Genomic DNA, 25,379 nt, shown 5'->3' on the forward strand with positions numbered 1-25,379 from the left:
ATGGAGAAAGGAGAATCTCTTCAATAAATGGTGTTGGGAAAGCTGAACAGCCACATGTGAAAGAATGAAAGTAGACCATTATCTTATACCATGCACAAAAATCAACTCAAAATGGATTAAAGACTTGAATGTGAGATCTGAAACCGTGGAACTCGTACAAGAAAACTTAGGCTGCATGCTCTTTGAAATCAGTCTTAGCAGCCTATTTTCAATTACCATGTCTGACTGGGCAAGGGAAACAAAAGAAAAAATGAATAAATGGGACTACATCAAACTAAAAAGCTTCTGCACAGCAAAGGAAACCATCAACAAAACGAAAAGACAACCTGACAACTAGGAGAAGATATTTGCAAACCATATATCAGATAAGGAGTTAATATCCAAAATGTACAGAGAACTCATACGTCTCAACAACAAAAAAACCAACAACCCAATTAAAAAATGGGCAAAAGATGTGAACAGAGATTTCTCCAATGAAGATATACAGATGGCCAATAGGCACAGGAAAAGATGTTCAACATCATTAGCTATCAGGGAAATGTAAATCAAAACTACAATGAGATATCACCTTGCTCCGATCAGAATGGCTATAATTAACAAGACAGGAAACAACAAGTGTTGGAAAGGATGTGGAGAGAAGGGAACCCTTGTACATTGTTGGTGGGAGTGCAAACTGGTGCAGCCACTATGGAAAGCAGTATGGAGTTTCCTCAGAAAATTAGGAATAGATCTACCGTATGATCCACCTATTCCACTGCTGGGTATTTATCCAAAGAACTTGCTAACACAAGTGTGTAAAGATAAATGCACCCCTATGTTCATTGCAGGCTTATTCACAAAAGCCAAGACTTGGAAGCAACATAGGTGCCCATCATGGGACAAATGGATAAAAAAGATGTGGTATATATGCACAATGGAATACTACTCAGCCTTAAGAAATTATAAAATTGACCATTTCTGACAACATAGATGGACCTTGAGGGTCTCATGCTAAGTGAAATAAGTCAGAGGGAGAAAGTCAAATACCATATGATCTCACTCATAAGTAGAAGATAAAAACAGCGACAAACAAACACATAGCAACAGAGATTGGATTGGTGGTTACTAGAGGGGAAGCGGGTAGTGAGGAGGGTGAAAGGGGTGATTAGGCACACATGTGTGGTGATGGATTATAATTAGTCTTTGGGTAGTGAACATGATGTAATCTACACAGAATTTGAAATGTATTACGATGTACATCTCAAAGTTATATGTTTTAATCCAATGTTACTGCAATGAAAAAAAAAGAAAAACAAAAAAGTGACCTTTGACTTCTCTCTCCCTGCCGTACTCATCCAGATTCGTCTTCCTTATCCTAAATGTATTTTATAATCCCAACTTATTGCCTATGTGTTTATTCTTTTTTGCCCTAATTTCTTCCGCCCTAGTCAAGATCCTTATCACCTTACACTTAGACTTTGTAATAATCTTCCTGTTGGTTTCCTTGTCTCCTAACATTACCTTCTCCAATCTGTTATCTTCAGTGACACCCAGTAATTCTTGAAGCAGTGTTGACTACATTATTATACTTCAGATACCATCACTGTATTAACATGTCAATGCCAAGACCTATTTCCAGTTTCATTGCTCATTAATTCCATCCATAAACCCTTTGGTTTGTCTAGTTTTTATTCCTCGCCACTGCCTGAACAGGAGTTGTACTTCCTCTTCTTTCTCTTTTTGTTTATTCTGTGTCTCTGTTTATAGTGCCACTGTCTCCTCTTTTCCCCATACTTAAATTCTGCATATTGTTTTACACTTCACTCTAAAGTTACTTTCACAAATATGTCTTCCCAATTGTTTGTGATTCTTTTTTTTTGCCCACTTAACGTGATTAGTTCGTACCATTTACATGGTACTTAGAATTTTTTACTTTAGTTGTAAGTGTGTGTGTATCTGTCCTGTATTTCCAACTGGCTTGCGGATCCTGTGGAGGTAGCCCTAGTAATACGTAGAACAATTTTGTACATATTTAGTTTAATTTAGAACAGTTAGTAAATATTTATTGAATGATGTGATAAAGTAGATAATTTGTCAATTTATTTGCATTTTCATTTTCCTTTTAGGAAGAACTCTTACTAGTGGCTTATAAAGACTGTCACAAAGCTGTGATGAGGTGCAGTACAAGTTTCATGTCTAGTAGCAAGACAGTAGTACAATTGTGTGGTCATACTTTGGAAACTAAGTCCTACAGAGTATCTGAAGATCTTGTAAGCATACATCTGCCACTCTCTAGGACTCTTGCTGGTAAGTGTGTGTTTGTCTTTTGCGTGTTTCTATTAGCTTTGTTTTCTAGATATTCAGAGTAATAGAATCATTTCTATTTTTGTTCTATGTAGTTATGTGTCACTGAACGATTGGGATATGTTCTGAGAAATGGAACATTAGGCACTTTCACCATTGTACGAACATCATAGAGTATACTTACACAAACCTAGTTGGTATGGCCTACTACACACCTAGGCTATATGATACTAATCTTATGGGACCACCATTGTATGTGCTGTCTGTCATTGACTGAAACGTCATTATGCAATGCTTGACTGTACAGACATACTCAGATCAGATACTGCAGTTAAGAACTGTCACTGTCCTTCACAGAGCTGTTGCCAGAATGTCTATCTAAGGATGCTTGTGCCTTTTATTATCTGGTTCAACTAATGGATCCTTATAGTATACACTTAACTCATTTCCCACTGAAATTTAAATATAGTAAAATCTTGTTGCTGATTTTTAACCCTCTTCTCGGCCTGATTGCACCAGTGGTTTGTCTGAGTCACTGTTCCTTTCACCACTAAAAGAAAGAAAGAAATAGATTTTCTTTAATCATCCTTTGGTTTGCATTTCCGTGTACATTGGCCCTGTCAGGTTTTTTTTTTAAACAACTTATGGAAGTATATATATTTATATTTTTAATTGTGGTAAAATATACATAACATAAAATGGCAAATTTTACCATTCTTAATTGATAGTTCAGTGGCATTAAGTAATTCACATTGTTGTACAACCATCACCATCCATCTCCGGAATTTTTTTCATCTTCCCAAACTGAAATTCTGTACCTATGCAACATAACTCCTCATTTCCACCTCCCTGCAGCCCGTGGCAACCACCATTCTACTTTCTGTCTCCATATATGATGACTTGGCTACTCTGCGTACCTCATATAAGTGAAATCATATACATACTCTTTTATAATTGGCTTATTTCATTTAGCATAATGTCCTCAAAATTTATCCATGTTGTAGCTTGTGTCAGAAATTCCTTCCTTTTTAAGGCTAAATAATATTCCATAGTATGTATATACCACATTTTGTTTATCCATTCAGCCACCAATGGATACTTGGTTTGCTTCCACCTTTTGGCTATGTTGAATACTGTTGCTATGAATGTGAGTGTACAAATAGCTGTTTGAGTCCTTGTTTTCAATGCTTTGGGGTATATACCTGTAAGTGGAATTGCTAGAACAAAAGGTAAATCCTACTTTTTAATTTTTTGAGGAACCACTAGACTCTTGTTCATAGCAGCTGCACCATTTTATGTTCCCACCAGCAGTGCACAAGGATTCCAATTGCTCCACATCCTTGCTGACACTTCTTTTTTCTTTCATTTCACAGTAGTACTGGGTCAAAGAGACCCAATATTTGAATTGTTTATCCTTTTCCACAGAGCCATACATGGCTTTCTTTTTTTTCTTGAAGTCATAATAGTTTATAACATCGTGAAATTTCAGTTGTACATTATTATTTGTCAGTCACTGTATAAATGCGTCCTTTCACCCCTTGTGCCCAACCCCCAACCCCTTTCCCCCAGTAGCCACTAAACAGTTCTCTTTATCTGTGTTTTTGTTTATCTTCCACAGATGAGTGAAATCATGAGGTGTTTGTCTTTCTCTGTCTAGCTTATTTCGCATAACACCCTCAAGGTCCATCCATGTTGTTGTGGATGGGACAATTTTGTCTTTTTTGTGCCTGAATGGTATTCCATTTTGTTTTCTTTTTTTTAGTAGCCATCCTAATGGATGTGAAGTGGTATCTCATTGTGGTTTTGATTTGCGTTTCCCTAATGATTAGCACTATTAAGCATCTTTTCCTGTTTTTATTGGCCATGTGTATATTTTCTTTGGAGAGATGTCTATTCAAGTCCTTGTCTAATTTTTAATCAGATTTTTTGGTTGTTGTTGAGTTGTTGGGGTTCTTTATATATTTTGGATATTAATTACTTATCAGATACATGATTTGCAAATATTTTCTCCCATTCTGTGGGTTGCCTTTTCACTCTCTTGCTAGTGTCTTTTGATGCACAAAAGTTTTTAATTTTGATGAAGTCTGATTTATTTTTCCTTTGGTTGCCAGTGCTTTTGGTGTCGTATCCAAGAAATTATTGGCAAATCCAGTGTCATGAAGCCTTTTTCCTGTGTCTTCTTCTAAGAATTTTATAGTTTTAGCTCCTATGTTTAGGTCTTTGATTCATTTTTAGTTAATTTTTATATATGATGTAATTGACGTGATTTTATGTTGCTTCTATTTTTGTAAAAAATGCTTAGATTAGTCTTCATTTCTTTTGATGCTTGGTTAAGAGCCAGAATAAACATATCTTGAGAGGCAGCATATTACCTTTTACACAATATAGGCTCTTAAATATGTTGGTAATATTGTTTCAAAATTAGAAATCAAAAGTTTGTATTCTAAGATGTCATTTCTAAACTCAATAAATATATAAATCTCACAAGTTTCCAAACTTGATTAGTTAACTAGGAAACAAATTAACTGAGTTTATTGATTTCTCATTTTTCTCCTTTTTTTAACCTTTAGGTCTTCATGTACGTTTAAGCAGGCTTGGCGCTGTTTCAAGACTGCATGAGTTTGTGCCTTTTGTAAGTGACTCTTGAGTACTGATTTGCTTATATCATATTTCTAAACATTTCTTGTTTGAGGAGTGGGAAGAAAAATAATACTTTGAAACCCACTTGAATAATTCTCATTTAGGAATTTTACATCTATATATAGTACATTGAAACCTGAATCACAGGGACTTGGAGTCATCTAGTATCTAGTTCAAGCCATTCCGTTTTACAAACGAGAAACTGAGGAATATATAGTGCCTTAACTTCGAGACACATCCAAGCTCTGTGCGAAATAATGAAATGGACTCACTTCTCTTTCAGGAGGACTTTCAAGTAGAGATACTAGTGGAATATCCTTTGCGTTGTCTGGTATTGGTTGCCCAGGTTGTTGCCGAGATGTGGCGAAGAAATGGGCTCTCTCTCATTAGCCAGGTATGGCAAAGCCTATTATTCACATTTGTGAATGTGGTCATTTTCTGATTTTTTTTCTTTTATATAAATTTTGCCTGTGTCCCTGGCTTTTGCTGAGTATTTGCTTTCTGTTCTCTTGCGTAAACTCAGAAACGAAAGTTCTAGTGACCATATCAACATTTTTCCACTTACCGTATTGCGTGGATAGAGTAGGTGAAAACCAGCAGTACCACCAGAAACCTGCCATTAATATAGGTCTTTTCTGAAGGTTACCTTACTTGGGAACCTGTATTCCCACCACCTGTCTTAGTTGAAGGCTACCTTACAAGTTTTCCTTCTGTTTTAGAGCAAATAAGGAGAAGTACTTTTCCTAAAAGGTGGGGAAACAGAACTTGTGAAAATACCATTTGTGAGAAAAACGGTGTTGTAATTGATTGTAGAAATTAGGTTGCTTTTATCAAAGTGGGTATTTTAAACTTAGGGGAAATAAATTGTTTTGTTACACATGTTGACAGTAATAGCTAATATAGAGCATTTTTAATTCTGAAATATTTTCATACCATATTTCCTCACTGTATCCTCATAAATCCCTTAAAATGAGTCATAGATTTCTAACTTTTTTTTTGGCACTAAGAAGTTCTTGAGGTTTCTAGTCTATAGAACGTTTCAAGAATAGTTTTTATTGAGAATTCTGTTTGAAATAAAACAATTCATTTAGCTTCTTTTCTATCTTTTATTTTATAGGTGTTTTATTACCAAGACGTTAAGTGCAGAGAAGAAATGTATGATAAAGATATCATCATGCTTCAGGTACCTATTTAAATTACTTATGATATTTATGTCTTAACCTTTCTTCTTAGATTCTTTATAATAAGAGATGTCAATTGTAATTATTTTTAACTCTAGTTACTTAAATTTTTCTCACTGTTAAAACTGAATATGGTATCATAAGAAATGGAAAGGACTACTACATTATCTTCTGCAGACTGACATTATAATTTTTCTGACAGTCCTACTAGAGACAGGTGTTTCTCCATTTAATACATAAGAACTGTGAATCTGTATTTCTTTCACAGATTGGTGCATCTTTAATGGATCCCAACAAGTTCTTGTTACTGATACTTCAGAGGTATGAACTTGCTGATGCTTTTAATAAGACTATTTCCACAAAGGACCAGGTAAGCCACAGAAACTGCTATGTGAATTAATTCCAAAGGAAATATTATTAACAATTTTAATTATATTTAAGATTTTTGTATCTTTATGTGTATCTCCAAAAATCACACATATACATATTACATGCATATATATCTACATGTAGACACATATACTCTTTTCCCTCTATAAAAATTAGGATATATAGATTAACAAAAAAGCAGAAAAGTCATATGAAACACTGCCTTCTAGATATGATCACTTTAAAAGTTTTGGTGTCTTGTTTGTTTTTAAAGTAAAAATTGGGTCATTTTGTATGTGCTATTTTGTAATTTGCTTCTTGTGCTTAATGAAATATTGTGGTAGGTTTTCTCTTGTCACTAAATAAATATACAACTACATTGTCTGTTTTTTTACATCATAATTTTTAGTGGCTGTATAGTATTACACTATATGAATGCATTATACTTAGTCACCCATTGCTGAAGAGGTTTTTCCAGTTTTTTTGGTCTTATAAACATCTCTCTACCTCAAGATTTAAACGCTTGCCTAGTTACTTTGTTAAGATAAATTTTTAGAAGTGGATTTTCTGGAGAAAACCATGTGTTCTTTGTTAAGACTCATAATACGTATTGTCAAACTGCTCTCAGAGAAGTTACTCCAATTTAAGCTCTCTCAAGCAGTATGTACATCTTTAATGGCACTGGTATTTTACATCTTTGTTGATCTGATAGGTGAAAGATGGTGTTTCATTTTCGTTTGTAGTTCTTTAGTTATTAGTGATGTTAACCATGTTTTCATGATTATTGGCCTTTTTTTTCTTTTTGTAGTGAGTTATCTGTTCCTGCTCTTCACTCTTTTTCTGTTTTTGTAAGAGTTCCCTGTTTAGTGAAGATATTAATTCTTCATTTACTGTATTTGTTACGTTTTTCACAGTTTATAATTTGTCTCATGGAGTTTCGTCACATCTTCATTGTTTTAGTATTTGATACCAGCTTATAAAGTAGCCCTTGACTACTTTGAATTTACGAATCACATTATATTATTCTTTCAAATTAGAAGTCACTTGCAAAGGACCAAAGAAGAGAATACAAAATACAAAGCTAATTTTCAGTCATGTTTTATTCTCAGTGAAAATGAATATCTAATTTACTATAGTGCTTAAATAAGAGGTGTTTTAGAGAAGGGTACTCTCACTATACCGTTTGGTATCTATTTGAAGCCACTCTCTCAGCAACCTAGGTAAGAAGGAAGCCACAAGTAGGGGGAAAGTTAAGTGTTAGAGTTAGTTTGTTGACTTAAGGCTATATGGGGAATAATGATAATGAAAGCAATAATATTTGACAGTTCTTATTGAGTTCTTGTTATATGTCAGGTATTGTGAACTTTGTTGAATTTAATGTCAGAAAGGGAATTTACTCACCTCATTATTCTCTGTTGCTTTGATCTGAAAGAAAATACTGAACTGGATGGACCATGAGTCTGATCCAGAAATGTTTGTTTTATGGAGGTTTTTGATTGTTATGTAACTAATTTATTCTTTTCTGTTCTATAGGATTTGATTAAACAATATAATACATTAATAGAAGAAATGCTTCAAGTTCTCATCTATATTGTGGGTAAGATTAAAACATGTTTTGAAATAGAACATGGGTTACTTTTTAGAAAGAACGTTAATAAAAACTGTAATTTATCATTTTACTCTTCTCCCACATACAACGTAGAATATTAAAGATTAATGTGGCTAATGTGATCGATATGTTTAGAAACCTACATTTAAATGAGCACAGCTGTTACATCTTTGCTCTTCAATACCTGATTTGTAATTATTTGGACTTGTTTGTAGAGGTCTGGAATATAATTATCCTACTTAGAAATGTAGATGAAAAATACCTATATGCTAAGTGCTAAAGATTTTACGTGTATATATATATATATGAAACGTCAAAGTCAGGTCTAAGTAGAATATGTTTTCATTATGTCATTCTGTTAAATTACTTTGTGCAAATATTGGCCATAGTTTTTCTTTTGTATATTTTATATTATAGTCTCTGTTGATTTTACCAACTAAGTAAAAATTCTTGAATTCTCTTCTGGCTCTTATTTCTTACTTAACTGCAACAGACACTGCTTTGTATTAAAAGTTCCTAGTGAGGATTCTAGCCATTAGCTAAATCTGAAAACGTGGGTTCATTTTATTTGTTGTTTGTCAGAGGGCTAATTGCTGGACTAGCAGCTTGTCATAGCAGGAAGTGTGGTAAGCCTTCACTGCTAAGTGAGATGCAAATCTTCTGGGCACTGACTCTTCCTGTCCAGAATATTCCATAGGAAACTGATGAAAAAAATGGACAAATTGAGAATGTGTAAAAGATTTTTAAGTTGATGATATACTTTATTAAATTATAAAAATGAGAATTTTTGTGTTTGTTCTTGGAATACTCTATGAAGAATTTCTAATACCATACTATATTTTTGCTGTTTTGTATTGTTACTATTTTTTTATTGCTACTGTTATTTTAGTGTTACTGCATTTACCTGAATTTATTGGGTTTTTTCCTTCTATGTAATTTGATTTTTAGTTAGTACTTGCTATATTCTTGAGTATATGTTCATTACTTTCAAGAGTCAACATTTAAAATATATATATATATATATAAAACCTCTTATTTTATAATAGAAAAAACATTAAGAAGTAGAAGATTCAGATTAGAAATCAGAAGATGTAGTTTTGGTCTTGCTGTCAACCATCAAGAGCATGCCATTTACATTCTTTGGGTCTCAAATTTATATTTGTAAAATGTGAAGGGAATCTACATGATCTCTAAACTTCTAGGGAATACTGTTGTTGGTGGGGGAAAAAATTGAAAATTCCCAAATACTTTACAAATGTGAGGAGGAATGAGTCTGTTCGAAATGAATTCACTTACCAAAAAGTCATTCTTTGGCTAATTTGTAGAATTCATCAAATCTCTTACGCAAAAGGATTCCTGTCTTTGTAATAACCCTCTTGTAGAATTGTAGGACTTTGTACACATGTTGTAATATTAACAATCAATAGTGACATAAGGCCAGATATTGTAAACCTTCTTGAGGCAATGGGGATTAGATGCTGCTGACACCAGTGAAGTCCCCATAGTTAATTTAGCTATTTTCTTTCTCCATTTGGCAGTTTATTAAGATGAAAAATGGAAACCTGATCATGTGGGCATTTTAGCAACACTAGTCATTCCTGATACATATTATTGTTTTGTCGTTTAACCCCTAAGACATTTTTAAGTGTTTTTCAGTTTTCACTTTGTTGTTTCTTAAACAACAAGTAAGACAAAACTGTAGAAGATCTTGAAAGAAAAGCTATCATTCAGTGGTGGCCACTGCTCATTCAATTCTGCCCTTTTTTCTGGATTAGAAACACATGCTAATTTAATTGAGGGGCCTTGTTGATAATGTGTATGTGTATGTATACGTGTGTTTGTGTGTGTGTGTATAATAAGTAAGTTAAGAGGCGGCCTGTGTTCTTCAGATCTCTTCATTTTTCTTCCTCTGTCTTTCAGCAGATAGACTTTTCTTTTTCAGATTAGGAACATGTCCAAATAATTTTTCGTCTCTCCCTCATAGACATAATTTAATGCAATCTTCTGTGTATTAAGTGCTCATGGTGAGAAGAGATTTAAATAGAAAACAATTAATTGTTTTTCTTTTCATTGTTTCTATTAGGAGAGCGTTATGTACCTGGAGTGGGAAATGTGACCAAAGAAGAGGTCACAATGAGAGAAATTATTCACTTGCTTTGTATTGAACCCATGCCTCACAGTGCCATTGCCAAAAATTTACCGGAGAATGTAAGTCCAATTTTGTTTTTTACTCCATTCACCTCAAGATGGGATAGTTGTTTTCTTTTTCTTTAACTGGAAGCTGCTTAGTTTTAGGAAAATTTGTTTAGCAGATTTTGCAGATATAAAACTATCACCATTCATTTTTTAATGGTATAAACTTCTGGGCTTTTGAGCACTAGGAAATATTTTAGAAACATTCTTACTATTTAGAAAGTATTTTAGAACAGGAAACTCCTTGACTTTTTGTTTGCTTTAAAATAAGATTTCTCCAGAGGAAAAGGAGACTCCTTGAAATTCTGAGACTATTTAAGTGGTGTGTTAGTGTGAGTCTTTTGAGAAGCAGATGTCAAGACAAAAACATTTAAGATTGTGTTAGGAGCAATGGCTATGAGAGAAAATGGTGAGAGAGCTGGGAAAGACTGGGAGAGCCATCACACTGTGATACAATCTGACTCCAGGTGAAGGAAAGAGGGAAGGAAGGTTAGATAGAAGCATCCTGGACTGCTGGGTAGTCTAATCAAGGTTTGATGCCTTCCCATGTCTCCCAGAGTGAGCCTATATTAGTATCTCTGTTCCCTCTAATTGGAGATCTGCATGGTGCCGTCTCAGGGCCTCCACAGGTGCTATTTATGTTTTTGTATATACTGATATTGAAGTAGTGGTCCTAAAGATTATCAGTCTCCTATTTTTTCCCCTGAGATTTAATTATGAATTAGAACAATGATTCTTAAAAGAGAATTAGAGGGGCTGGCCCCGTAGGCAAGTAGGTTAAGTTCACGCGCTCAGCTCTGGCGGCCCAGGGTTTCACTGATTCCGATCCTGGGCATGGATATGGCACTGCTCATCAGGCCATGCTGAGGCTGTGCCCCACACAGCACAACCAGAGGCACTCACAACTAGAATATACAACTATATACCGAGGGGCTTTGGAGAGAAAAAGGAAAAAAAAAAAGATTGGCAACAGATGTTAGCTCAGGTGCCAATCTTTTTTCTTAAAAAAAAGAATTATACTTATCTGTACTATCAAGGCTTTCCAGAGAAGTAGAATAGAGATAAGCTTTGACTATTGGTCATTTCCCCCCCCAGATTATTTGTATCTTTTTAAAATTTCATTGTTAACTGATTCTCAAAATGTAACCACTTGACATATCACCTTCATAACTTTTGCATATCCATCTACCAATTTTATAGTTGTTAATACATTTTTAAGTCAACTTATATTTTTATTTAGCATCTTTCTAAGCAATGATATCAGTGAAATAGTAGGTTTGACATCCTAGATTATTTTTTCCTAATACATACTAAAATAAGTGAATTAACTATTCAAAATTTTTTAAATGTATAACTCTGTGCCACCTAAAATAATTTCACATACCACTAATGATATTGCCTACTATACTTTGCAAAACAAAATGCTTTAGGGCATATAAAACTTTTCACTGCTTACCCTAAGTACATTTTTTTTGAAAGAGGCTGAATTTCTTAATTTTTATAAGACTATAGGAATCTATGAGCTTACTTTAGTATCTTGACTAGGTCCTTATCCTGATTGTAAATGATTTCATTAAAAAAAATAATATTCTTTGTTCAAGGAAAAGTTCAGGCCAGTCAGGAAAAAAATGATTAAAATTGCAGAAGCCAGAATACATTTGGACATCTACCTATGTATTTTGCTGTAGATCCCATTTATCTTGTTCCCTTGGCTTTAGGGATTAGTACAGCATGAATATGTGCTTAAATGATGTGGATGATGAACATACTGCGTAAAGAAAAGCTCTTTTTCTTTGAACTATTGGTATTGTGTGTTTGTGTGTATGCGTGTGTAACACATATGAGGGCAAACTTAGATAAAATTTCTTCCTAAAGAATTTTATATATAGGCCTTATCTCTGTTAAGAAATGGGTCCCTCAAAACAAAGCTAATTGGTTTTAGACCTATTTTTTTATATTGGAAATTGATCTTTTTTTTGTTGTTTACAAAGTATTTCAGGAATGCTGTTGAAAATGTATTTTCATTTCAACATGAAATGTTGAAATGTATGAAAATGAAAATTTATCAGTTTACAGTAAGAGAAGAAAGTTATTACATGAAGGTAAAAATCACAAAAATATTGTTTCAACAGGAAAATAATGAAACTGGCTTAGAGAATGTCATAAACAAAGTGGCCACATTTAAGTAAGTATTTAATGTTTACCCTTATTCTGAGAGGTAGACTGATCTTTGTTCTTGTACTCAGGATACTTTGTAGAAGCTCTGAAGCTCTTGCCTGAACTCCTAGGAACAAGAATGGAGTACAGATTAGAAGGAGTGAGAATGAGGGCCACACAGTAGGCACCTAGTACATGTTTGTTGAAGAAATGAGTGTTTTGGACAGGTGAATGAGAAATATCTGTGATATTAGGTAACTTGGTGAGTAAACAGAGAAACCTTTCTGATAGTCTCTTTTCCATCAATTCTAAGCGATGACTTTATTTATCCTATAAATTTTTATTTTATATGCTAATTTTAGACTTTTCTCTAGCAGGCTTAAAATAGTATTTTAGAATCCTTTCATTCTTTGAGATAATATAAAATGAAAATAAGATTTTAAGTAGATTAATTCTTGAAATTTAAAAAATTGATATTGGTAGTGAATTTCTACTTATTATAGTATTGCATTTATAGATAAATTACTAGATTCAAGTAACTTTAAAAATAGGTGGTAGGTTTTTTTATCCTCTAATAATGCTCAGTGAAATAGTTCACTTAAGAATTCAGTTGAAACCAAAAACTAATGTGCAGAACAAATATGGTTTACTCTTTTTAGCCTTGATAGTTTTTTTCCTTACAGTGCTATACAGAGCATTCAACACTGTACCTTCATCTACAATTGGCTAAGGCCATGATGTCTCACTACCGTTTTAGATTTGACCTTAGACAAGGTAGTGTGCTTTAATTGGGCGGGCAGCCTATAGGTTTCAGAGGCTAAAGAAGCAGCCTTAGGGATTTAAGTAGGGCGTAGGATCAGATCTATATAGCATAAAATAAACTTCCTCAGATTTGTTTGAATTTCATAATTGTTAAACGCAACTTAGGTGTTATCAGGACTTGGAGCTCACAATGTAGGTTTTTAGTTTTACTATTGGAATGAAACTTGTCATTTCAGTTTAAGAAAGCTGAATGAGATATGACTATGTTTTCTTCCTCTAGATTTTGACTTTTAGATTTTTTTTAGTTTCCTGTTTTTTCTGTATTCTGTACTTCAGGAACACTGCACTTCATCTCTGTATTTTCTGTCTGTTTAGGAAACCAGGTGTATCAGGTCATGGAGTTTATGAACTGAAAGACGAATCACTGAAAGACTTCAATATGTACTTTTATCATTACTCCAAAACACAGCATAGCAAGGTAGGAAAAGTTATCCTCTTCAGTAAATAAGCCTAAAAGCCGTCATGCTTTCTAACTCCACAGAAAAATTCCTGGTTTTTCTATAATTTCATGCTGGTTCTCATTAATAGAGGCCATTTTCTCACCCAAGAAATTAAAATGGAATCAATAATGTAATCTGGTATACAGGGAATATTTAAAATTTCCAGATTATACTAAAAACAGCCTTAATAGCTGTTTTAGGGGGAGAAGGATTCAATCCAGGATCGTGAACTACGTTAGGTGTCTTGTTTCTCTAGTCTCCTTTAATTTAGGATAATCTTTTTGCCTTTTTTGTCATTTATAATGTTGACAGTTCTGTAGAGTACAGGCTAGTTGTCTTTTAGAACATCCTATATTCCACATATGTCTGATTATATTCTCATGATCAGATTCAAGTTGAACATTTTGGGACAAAAATACTACATAAGTGATATATCACATCAGTGGGCACATAATATCGATTTGTTCTAGCAAGGGTGGTGCTTGAGTTTTTAAAGTGATATCTGGTTTTGTGCTTATAAAATCGGTAATTTCTAGCCCATAGTACAATCCCCTGTACATAAGAGGCGCTAGGTAAATATTGTTAACTGAAAGAATAGGAACTAAATTCTTGACGAGGACTATTACCCATCTATTTTGCAGTGACCTTTCCTAGAACAGCCATTTTATTTCTGGGACAAGGTTGCTTTTTTTTCCCCCCCCACAAGGTTGCATTTTGAATACTTCCTTCAGTATATAAAGTATTTTGTTAGGTTGGTGAATCTTCCCTGCCTGCTTCAAAGTATTCCATTGGTTTCATGCTTGCCAAGCAATATATTTAAAGATAAACTTTTTCTTTTTTTTAATAGGCTGAACATATGCAGAAGAAAAGGAGAAAACAAGAAAACAAAGATGAAGGTAAAAACTGAGATTCTGAATTGCCTCATTTTGACTATTTTCTTTGGGTTTGTATCAGCAAAGCATACAGGTTTTTTTTACACAGTTTTTTTTTGGGTTTTTTTGTCATTTTTTTGAGAGTGGGCAACTAGTGGAAGCACAAAGAACTCTGATTCCTGTTCATATATTAAGATATGGCCCATATCAGTAGTGATAAAATTTAAGCTTATGGTAAATGGAGTTTATTCTGGATGACTGACATAGTGACTTATATTTCCCTTGACGTTGATGTTTTCAGTGCTTTAAAGTTCAGTAACAAAAATCATGTGGTGTTTTGCATGTTTAGCATATAGGACAACCCAAATAAAAATGTACTTGTTTGTCTCTTCTGCCATCCATCTCCCACCCACTGTAGCGTTACCACCACCACCGCCTCCTGAATTCTGCCCTGCTTTCAGCAAAGTGGTTAACCTTCTCAATTGTGATATCATGATGTACATTCTTAGGACCATATTTGAGCGGGCAGTAGACATAGATTCTAACTTGTGGACTGAGGGTATGCTCCAGATGGTATGTATATCTGAAATACTTTCTCAACTTCAAGTCCTAGAGTTCTTAGAGGCCTGGAGAAGATCCCTGGTCTAACTTTCTAACTTTAGTCAGAACCACAACTAGAGCACCTGTGACCTACGGGTCATTAAAAATAGCTTAGATGTGTAATGTACAGCATGGGGACTATAGTTGATAATACTGTATTGCATATTTGAAAGTTGCTTAGAGAGTAGATCTTAAAAGTTCTCATCACAAGAAAAAAAATCCTATAACTGTATAGTGGCGGATGTTAATTAGACTAATTGTGGTGATCATTTCACAATGTATACAAATATTGAATCAGTAAGTTGTATACCTGAAACTAATATAATGTTGCATGTCAGTTATATCTCAACAAAAAAAGACTAAAAAAAATAGCTTAGATATGGCACAGATTTTCTTAGTGACATATTCTCATGTTTTTGGCATACTTACTCTTGGGAATCATTTATACCTTTTTTTTAGAAGTCCTTCTGCTAATTATAAATTGGCATATCATTATTACAGCATAATTTTCTATATTTTCTATTTCACTTGTATTATAAGGAGACAGAATGATAAAGATTTGAAAACAGACAGGTCTAGGTTTGAATCTTGAGTTACCTCACTTCCTATTTAGGAGCAAAGAATAATTTCCCCATTGGTGAAAAGGATCTGTGTGTAATTATTTCATAGAGTTGTTATGAGAATTAGCTTATTGAGTGGAAGCAGCTGTTTTTTCTTGATACTGTATGGGGAAATTACTTAATAATGCTACCTTTGGTAGCTGTAACTGGATATTTATTTAGCACTTGCCTAACTAAATTCTTTTTTTCTTTGGCTGTTCTTGGGCTGGAGGCTCTAAATGCTGTCATACTGTATGTTTATCTCAATAATTGTTATAACAGTGGTAAACACATGCAGTAAAAAATTTCAAACCTTAGAGATATATTTGAAATCAAAAGTTAAAATTTCTCTCCCTGCCTCCCAGTGCCCTACCTAGGAGATAAGCACTGGCAAAGGTTTGTATCTTCTGGAAATCATTCCACGTTAGCACATATAAGCCGTGACAGCTGCATATTCCATCTGGATATCTATAATGCATTTAACCAGTCTCTTAGTAATAGACATGTAGGTTGTTTTCAGGTATTTGTATAACAGCAGTGTTATTTTACTAAACTCTAAAATTGTTGCCACTCTAAGAGGTGAAAAATATGATGGTCTTGTTTTAACTCTCATTTCTTTAGTTTTAAATGAAGTTGAACATTTTTAATATGTGTATTTATCATTTCTCTATGAACTGCTTATTCATAACCTTTGCCCATTTTTTATGTGTCCGTTTGCTTACTTTTATACCTCCATTTAAAATATATTTACCTAAAGAAGTAACGTTTTAAAGATCTCATATTTTCCTCCTTCAGGCATTTCATATTCTGGCATTGGGCTTGCTAGAAGAAAAGCAGCAGCTTCAAAAAGCTCCCGAAGAAGAAGTGACATTTGACTTTTACCATAAGGCTTCAAGTATGTTTTAATATAATTTTTCAACACACTTTCAGCTAATTACCAACTTATAATTGAAAGTTTAACTCTTACAGAGTTTTAATATTTCAATCCTTAAAACAGAAAAAACCGAAATTGTCTTTTTCTACCATCTTTAGTTTTTAACTAATATTTTCAACAATACAAATATATTTTTTAATCCCCAACTACAGTCCTTTCATTGTGTAATCCCATGCCCCTTTTTGGACTGGCTGCATACATTGATGATTTCTTACTTTCATTCCTTGTCTCAGTATTACCAAGTATTTGCTGCTGCATAAACCATAACGTTCACATTACCTGTCTACGGAAGATATTAACGTTCCTGAGTTTAAAATGGTTGCAGGAGTCTGAGTGAATGATGTGTTCGTTTTGTACTCTTTTCAACATGGAAAAGCAGAATAGGTTTAGATTAGATTTTTATTAAATGCTACCTGATTAAGATAGTTTTTTCAAAGCACATTCCAGGGACATTGATTTTAAGACCAACAACAGAAAAGCATCTCATTTTCTATTTACATACTGTATTTTTTAGATCCCTGAAGACATCATAAACCTATTCAGTTTATGGATATAATAGCTCCTGCTTCCATATTTTTGGGAGCTTTGGTTTTCATTAAGTACTTTTGCTAGACAGTGAGGTAAGTGGAGGAATGGCGACAGACAGATTGTTAAGGATGGCTCTCACTTAGCCCCAACGGGAAATATATAGGAGAGACTTAAAGTAATTCTTTTTCAGGTTATTTAATTTAGTACTTAGTACTTCATGTAATTGCAGTTTCTTCCGTTGAAAAATTAATGAAGTTAAGGTATTAATTGCAAACTTTGGTTATCAATGTGAATAACATTAACTATAAATTATAATTTTTACATAATTTTGAAGATATATATTTATGATATGTAATTTTTGTATTTTACAAAAGGATTGGGAAGTTCAGCCATGAATGCTCAAAATATACAAATGCTTTTGGAAAAGCTCAAAGGAATTCCTCAGTTAGAAGGGCAGAAGGACATGATAACATGGATACTCCAGGTAAACCTGAAAAATGATCATATCTTGGTTTAAATATTTAAGAATCCTCTGTTTGCCTCTGGTCATAAAGTCATTTACTACTGATTTTCATGGTCATTCATATTTTTTCTTGTTAGTAATTCTATTTTCCTATGTTTTGGTGGAGGGTTTCTCTTAAATAAATTAAGGTGGATTCATTTGTGTTGTTATTCATTCAACATGTATTGAATGCACATGTATTACATGCCTCCTGTGTGCCGTGCTCATTTCTAGACTCTGAACAAGACAGATAAGCTTGCTATCATGGAGCATACACTTTAGTTGCGGTACAGACAATAAGAAAATATCAGGATAATTGAGTAGAAGAGTAGGGGGTAAAACTTTAGATGGGTAATTAGAAAAGCCTCTCTCGGGGGGTGACATTGGAACTGAACGACATGGAGCCAGTCTTATAAAAATCTAGAAGAGTACTCCAGAAAGAGGAATAGCAGTGCAAAAGCTCTGAGGTGGCCAGAAAGAAGCTAGTGTGACTGGAACCCAATGTGGGAGGGAGAGGAAGGTAGGCAACAAGGTCAGAGGCAGCCAGGGGCCAGATTATAGAGGACCTTACAGGGGACTTTACAGGTCAGGTGTAAAGTGGTAGATTTTAATTTTGAGGACAGTGGGAAACCACTGAAGGATTTTAAGTGACATAATCTGGTCTGTATTTTTACAGGATCACTCTGGCTGCTCTTGGGTAAATGGATGATAGGGGATGAGAGTAGAAGCAGGGAAACTATTAGGAGACTATTGCAGTAATCTTGGTAAGAAATGAGCATGATGTGTGCTAGGATGCAGTTGACAAGAAGCTGGACTCATTCCAGTATAATTTGATGGTAAAATCTATAGAACTTGTTGATAGATTTGATGGAAGGGACGAGGAAAATCAAGGAGTCAAAGATGATTCCTGGGTTTGGAATATGAACTATTGGATGGCAGTCCCTTTGGGGAGGAGTGAATAGGGTAGGAAGAGAGACCAGGAATGTTACTTTAATAGAAAACCCCCCATATAGAAACATGAAGCTATGGTTATGGAGCTTCCTCACTCACTGTGTTTATTAAAATATTCTGATGTTATCAGCTAAATATTGTTTTGATAATTAGGGTATAGGGTGGTTATTTTCCACATTCAGACAAATTGGGGCTCTTTGTCCTGATTTATACTTCAAGAAGTCAGTGCTTTTAACTACTTAATCAGAGACACTCCTTAAACAAGCTTGATATAATTGGATATGTAACTATAAGATAATAATGTTATTATTCAGACTTCTCTTGAACTAGATTTCATGAATATTTAGTATTTGTGTTAAATTCACCAATATAATCATTTTAAAATATAAAACCAAAACAGAAACAAAGGAAGTAGATAAGTATTCTACCATTATTAAGAAGGTAAATTGAACCGTCATTTAGTCCAGCATTTATATCCTACAGACGTGGTGTTACAAATTGGAGGTCTATTCTTAAAAATTCATTTTTTGTTAGAGAATCAAAGTTCACTGTCAGAATATACAAAAAGCACAAGTATTTGCTCCTACAAACCTTAGGTATTTTACCCAAATGCTGAATATAAAGTTGTGTTGTAAGTTCCTTGTAGGACATTTTCCCATGAGACTGAGGCTCTTTCACTGTATCAATAAGTTTTATGGATCTGCCATCCTATTGCTGAAACCTTGATATTTGTTAAAAAGAATGAGATAGATCTATTTAAGCTATTGTGGGAACATCTTTAAAGATAAATGATTAAGTGAAAAAGGAAAGTAGGAAACAGTGTATATAGTCAGATGGCTTTTTATGACAATATGTGTAAATATAAGGAAATATATCTTGTGATAATTTTTATTCTTGGAAAAATACTAATCTTTAATTGATTTTGTGGAAAAGACTGGCATCAGGAAGAGGGGATTTCACTTTCTGTTTTGTATCTTTGTCTTTATATATCTTTGCATTAAAAGTGTTCTCTTAAATTAATTTTTCCCCCCGGCAAAAGTAGAGCTTATATGCTCACAACTGCAGACTGAATCAGCTGATTTTGCTACCCGACCGCCTCCTTAGCTGGATTGCTGATTGACGAGGGGAGCTGTTTGTCACAGTCAGGAGTCACTTTATATATATTTATTTATCTACAGTTTAAGTCAAAGATGTTTGGATACATCATGATAAAATCAGATTAGTGAATTTTTCTTTTCCTGGTCAGTGTAACCAAATCTTTTAACATTTCACCTGTTTTTCTCAGATGTTTGACACAGTGAAGCGATTAAGAGAAAAATCGTGTTTAATTGTAGCAACTACATCAGGATCAGAATCTGTTAAGAATGATGAGGTAATAACCTTATAATAATGGTGACGCTTATTTCTGGCTTTGAAATTTACTGCCGTAAGGGAGCTGCTTCTTTGTTGGAAGGAACCTCTTGGTTGTAAAATATATGAGATGTGCATCTTCTTTTGTTCACTGTGTTTCTATACTGTAGGGATTAGTGGTACCTGAGACATAGTCATCCAGTATAATACATGTATTTTACAAAAGCAAAGGAAGTTGGTGTATAGCAGAGCTCTATTGGAAAATACCATGTTGTATTAATTTTTAAAATATTTTAATATCTGAAATTGGGATATTCCTCACAATCAATGGTTTCTTATAGCTTAATCAGCAACATTCTTTTCTTAGTGGACATAAGATAATGATACATCTTAGATTCAGTGACAAACAGTAATATTTGGGTTATGAATTTCCATAATATGACAAATCAGGCTTTGATGATTCTAATCTTAAAATTATTAGAATATTATTACTTGTGGTTAACTATCTTTCCTAAAAGAAAAACAGTGGACTTAAGTTAGAATAAACAATACAAAGGCACCAGTACATCTCAGTAATATTATTAAAGTTCTCAGTCTTAGCAGTGCATCTAGGAGTAACTGTTAGAGATCATCAGGTTTGCTTATGTTGATTAAATGTCAATGATTAACAAGTGATTTAAAAGTTTTGTTTCATTTAATTTTATTTCTTAATGTACCCACATTGAATATTAGAGGCAGTTTGTTAGATATTTCAAATACTTGGCCTTTTACGTTAAATAAGCAAAGGAGCAATTCGTTGTACAATGTGATGGAGCCTGTATGCTAATTTTGAGACATTAGACTGAATCTAGGTTTAAGGGTAATCAAGTTCTATCAGATTCTTACTCTAAGAAATTTTGCGTGACGGAATGGTCATATATGTAAATTTTAACGGTGGATCTTACCTAATCTTTGTGGTTTCTTCATACCCAGATTACTCATGATAAAGAAAAAGCAGAACGAAAAAGAAAAGCTGAAGCCGCTAGGCTACATCGCCAGAAAATCATGGCTCAGATGTCTGCTTTACAGAAAAACTTCATTGAAACTCACAAACTCATGTATGACAGTACATCAGAAATGTCTGGGAAAGAGGACTCCATTATGGAGGAAGAGAGGTAAAACAAAGCAAAACCAAAAATTAGCAACTCAGGTTTTTGGGGGAAAAATTACATATTCACTTTAAATAATGTTTTTCCAAAATATATTTTATATTAAGAGAAATTACACTATTTTTAAGCTAAGAAGGGTACAGTGAAGGCTCTGAGGTAACTTAGTGAATGTATTTTATGTTGATAAACAGTTCAGGTTTCAAGTGTGCAGTAAGGTTTGTCAGGAACCTTTATGCACAAAAAAGATATGAAGATGGCAACAGAAATAGAATTCAACTCCTGTTATCTTGTATGTCTGGCTTTTTCAGATACACATTTACATATCAGTTCATCCGTTTTAGTCCACATCATTTTTTATGATTTCTGATAAAAATGATTGCAGTTATTACAGATTGGAAAAAATCCTTCACCTGAAAAAGGTAGTTTATATTAATTAGTTTTTCTTTTTTTCTTAAAGAGAAAGAAGACAGTCCCTGTAGTTATAGTCATGGATAGCACATTTGAATGGGAATCAGTAAACCTGGGTTTCTCAGTCATGACCATGATGTGCTCTTGGGGAAATCAGTTAACCTTGTGAGAGCCACACTTTGTGGGCTATTCTATAGCTACAATGAGAAAAGGAAGGAGGCAAAATAACGGTACTTTGAGAAGCATTCCAATTTAAAATATTGAAAATACCTCCTATGCTTATTTTTAAAAACAAGCTTTCACTGCTGTTTAAAACAATGTGTGTTGTGGATACTTTTAGGAAATTGTGCTTTTGCAATAACAGTAGAAACATCATACTCTACATAATATGTCTGTAATTCTGAAGCTAAGTATGCTAACAAGGACCACAAAGAATAAAGACTATTTATTTTAAAGATTAAAAAAAGATATGAAGGTAAACTATCCTTGGCTGACTCTAGTAATAAAACTAGAAATTAATACAAAACTTTAAACAATAAGCAGAAGTCCCAACCGTCTAGATGTTACATATTAACAACATACTATTTAGAAAGTAATGAAAAAGAGACTACTAATCCAAACAAAAGGATGTAAGCGAAAATCTTCTCAGAGTTAATTAATGGGCTTAATGCTTTCATTATTTATTTTTATTGCCTGATTGATTGCATATATAAAATTACAAATAAGTTCTCGTTGAAAACAATTCAGATAATGCAGTCAGTTCCCTTTGACCATCCTGTACATTCCTGATCTTTCTCCACGGATAACCATTGTTGTAAATAGGTAGTATTCTAGACCTTTTTCTATGCATTTATAAATGTGTATACATAAAGAAATAACGAGGCTTGTTTTGTGTTTTTTTGTGGTTTATTTTTATTTTACCATACCTTTTGTTCTGCAGCTTGCATTTTCACTCAATGACATAAATCTTTTCATGTCAGTATATATAGATCTATAGTGTAGATTCTACATCATTCTTTATGACTTGTATAGTATTCCATAGTGTGGATATACAATATTTATCAGATTTTGGACATTTGAGTTGATTTTCCCTTATTTTCCAATTTTCCCTTATTACAAACTATGTCAGAACACTTTTTTGTGTACTTCTTTGTGAGTTGTACAAGTACTTCTCAAGGATGAAATCTAGTAAGTGAAAGGGCTGGGTCATAATTATTTAAAATTTTAGAAGATCCTGCCATATTGTCCTCCAAAGGAGTTTTACCAATTTCTGCTCCAAACAGTGTATGAGAGTGCCTCCTTCCTTCATTCTCACCAATACTTAATATTATCAGTACCTGAAAAGGTTTGATATAATGAAAATTACAAATTTGTGCCAGTCTGAATTTCCCTGATGACTAGTTAGTATCAGATTGAGCATCTTTTCATATGGTGGTTCACTAGCCTGTTATGTTTTGTCTTCTGGGAATTGCCTGTTACTATCCTTTGCCCATCTCTTTTGGATGCTTTGCTTTTGTCTCACTGATTTACAGAAGTTCCTTAAAATGATGGATACTAAACATGATTGTATGTTTCCCATATTTTGTCTCTATTTCTTTAACATTAATTATGAAGTTCAGCCATAGAGAAGTTTTCATTGTTGATAAAAACAGATTTATCAGTCTTTAAGAGTTTTAACTTTTTGTATCTTGTTTAAGAAGGCTTTTCTTGTCCCAAAGTCACAAATACATTCTCTTACATTTTTTAAAACAAAATTTTAATTACAATTGTATTAACACATTTTCCTTTTAAGAATAATATGTTATAGATAAAGCTAAAGTTTTATTTGAGCACTGGCCCAAATCCTTGATCCCTTTCTGCCCCTCCTCAGAGATGCTCCGGTTATAAGTTTTATGTATATCTTGTTAGAATTTTTACTATGCTATTACATACAAATATATTGAACCATAGAAATTATATAGTGTCATTCAGCCCTTTGTTTTATTTGCATAAAGGGCATTATGTACGTATCATTCTTCGGCTTCCCATTTTCACTCACTAGTGTGTCTTGGAAATCTTTATATGTTCTTGCATATAAAACAAGCACAATGTTTCTCAGTCTTGGCATTTGGACAGCAGTTCTTTTTGCTGTCCCATGAATTGCAGGACATTTAGCATTTCTAGCCCCATATGCCCTAAATTCCAGTAGTGCCCCCTAGTCTTGATGATAACCAAAAAGTAAACCCTACCACAGATTGCTGGATGCCTCCTGGGAGGTGGTACCACACTGAACTGAGACCCACCTTTTAAAATCTGCATAGTATTCTGTATTATGTAACTTCATTTACATTGGTGATAAACATTTATTTCCCATTTGTTGAATAATGTGCAACATTACAGGAAGCTACTTGCATAGACAGAGAGGCAGGAAGTAGTTCAGAGTGTGACCTGTGAAGCAGATCACCTGGATTAAATCCTGGCTCTGCTACTTCCTAATGATGAGTCATTAGATAAGTCTCTTACTGTCTCTAGGCCTCAGTTTCTTCATCTGAAAAATGGAGGTAAACTGTTACTACTGAGTACCTACCTCATAGGATTGTTGGAAGGATTAAATTAGTTAACATAATGTAAAGTATTTGAAACAGTGCCTCACATCACAATTAGTGCTTTCTAAATATCTGCTATTATTATTATTGCACACATGGAGTAGATCTTAAGAATTGCTAAATCATTAAGCTGCAAGTTTTTTGTTTTAATAGCTTCCAAGATAGAATAGAAACTTAAATGCCTAACAAGAGGGAATGGATCAAACTATTATGGCACATATAGTAAGAGTACTGTACAGCCACTTAAAAATAATGTTTCGAAAGAAATTTTAATGACTTGAGAGAACATCTAAGATATAAGTGAATAAAGTAGGATGCAAATCTGTATGTGTAATGTGATTTTAATTATGTAAAAAAAAGTTGTAAATATAAAGCAGACTGGAAGGAAATAAACAGGTAGTTAGCTCTAGGTTGTGAGAGTATATAATGCTTTTTATTTTCTTTATACTTCTCTAGATTTTCCGAAATTTCTTAATAAGTGTGTATTTCTTTTATGATCAGAAAAAAACAGATAACCCAGCTTCTTGGTACAGTAAATTAAGTATAATTATAATATACATTCTACTTTGTCATCTGTTTTTATGGTACTTAGCAACACAAAATGTATTTTCTAATAAGCAAATTAACTGATAAAAGCCAGAAAAATCGGGGGGAAAGATTTTAAGCTAATATCGCTAAATATCATTTTTGTTCCTAAAGTTCTTGCCCTACAGTTACTTAAAATCTACCAAACTACAAAGACAAGTGACCAAAACATGTGTCCTCATTTCTGGTCGTTTCTCTTGGTAGCACCCCAGCAGTCAGTGACTACTCTAGAATTGCTTTGGGTCCTAAACGGGGTCCGTCTGTTACTGAAAAGGAGGTGCTGACATGCATCCTCTGCCAAGAAGAACAAGAGGTGAAAATAGAAAATTTTGCCATGGTATTATCGGCCTGTGTCCAGAAATCCACCGCCTTAACCCAGCACAGGGGAAAACCCATAGAACTCTCAGGGGGTATGTATTGTTTAATAAATATTCTTTTGAACATTTCTTTTTATACTTACGTAATTAGAAAAAATACTATCTGAAAGAAGTTTAGGTGTGAGATTGTATTCAACCTTATTTGGTCAGATCACTACTTACCCGTACATAAGATGGACTCGAGGTTTTTACATGCCATGTTGGCTCTTTTGTTTTTTTTAATTTTAATTTTTGTTAGCATTTGGC

At 33.7% G+C, this 25,379-nt stretch overlaps 1 protein-coding gene across 3 annotated transcripts in view; it reads left to right on the plus strand.

Moving 5' to 3' along the window:
• Positions 1-25,379, plus strand: part of UBR1 (ubiquitin protein ligase E3 component n-recognin 1) — a 166,349-nt gene that overhangs the window by 96,801 nt on the left and 44,169 nt on the right. For all 3 annotated transcript variants that reach the window (XR_001379023.3, XM_070238345.1, XM_023618975.2), the window contains 16 exons: positions 2,106-2,286; positions 4,854-4,915; positions 5,207-5,317; positions 6,041-6,106; positions 6,373-6,474; positions 8,007-8,070; positions 10,166-10,290; positions 12,408-12,460; positions 13,570-13,672; positions 14,542-14,590; positions 14,985-15,139; positions 16,561-16,660; positions 17,602-17,711; positions 19,966-20,052; positions 21,003-21,184; positions 24,961-25,166. Coding sequence is in view for 2 of the 3 variants with exons in the window: in XM_070238345.1 (XP_070094446.1) it covers positions 2,106-2,286; positions 4,854-4,915; positions 5,207-5,317; positions 6,041-6,106; positions 6,373-6,474; positions 8,007-8,070; positions 10,166-10,290; positions 12,408-12,460; positions 13,570-13,672; positions 14,542-14,590; positions 14,985-15,139; positions 16,561-16,660; positions 17,602-17,711; positions 19,966-20,052; positions 21,003-21,184; positions 24,961-25,166 (1,756 nt within the window). In the remaining variant the exon portion in view is untranslated. The remainder of the gene's footprint in view (positions 1-2,105; positions 2,287-4,853; positions 4,916-5,206; positions 5,318-6,040; positions 6,107-6,372; positions 6,475-8,006; positions 8,071-10,165; positions 10,291-12,407; positions 12,461-13,569; positions 13,673-14,541; positions 14,591-14,984; positions 15,140-16,560; positions 16,661-17,601; positions 17,712-19,965; positions 20,053-21,002; positions 21,185-24,960; positions 25,167-25,379) is intronic.

This window comes from Equus caballus, chromosome 1, assembly GCF_041296265.1.
Source record: "Equus caballus isolate H_3958 breed thoroughbred chromosome 1, TB-T2T, whole genome shotgun sequence".
NCBI classification, from domain to species: Eukaryota; Metazoa; Chordata; class Mammalia; order Perissodactyla; family Equidae; genus Equus; species Equus caballus.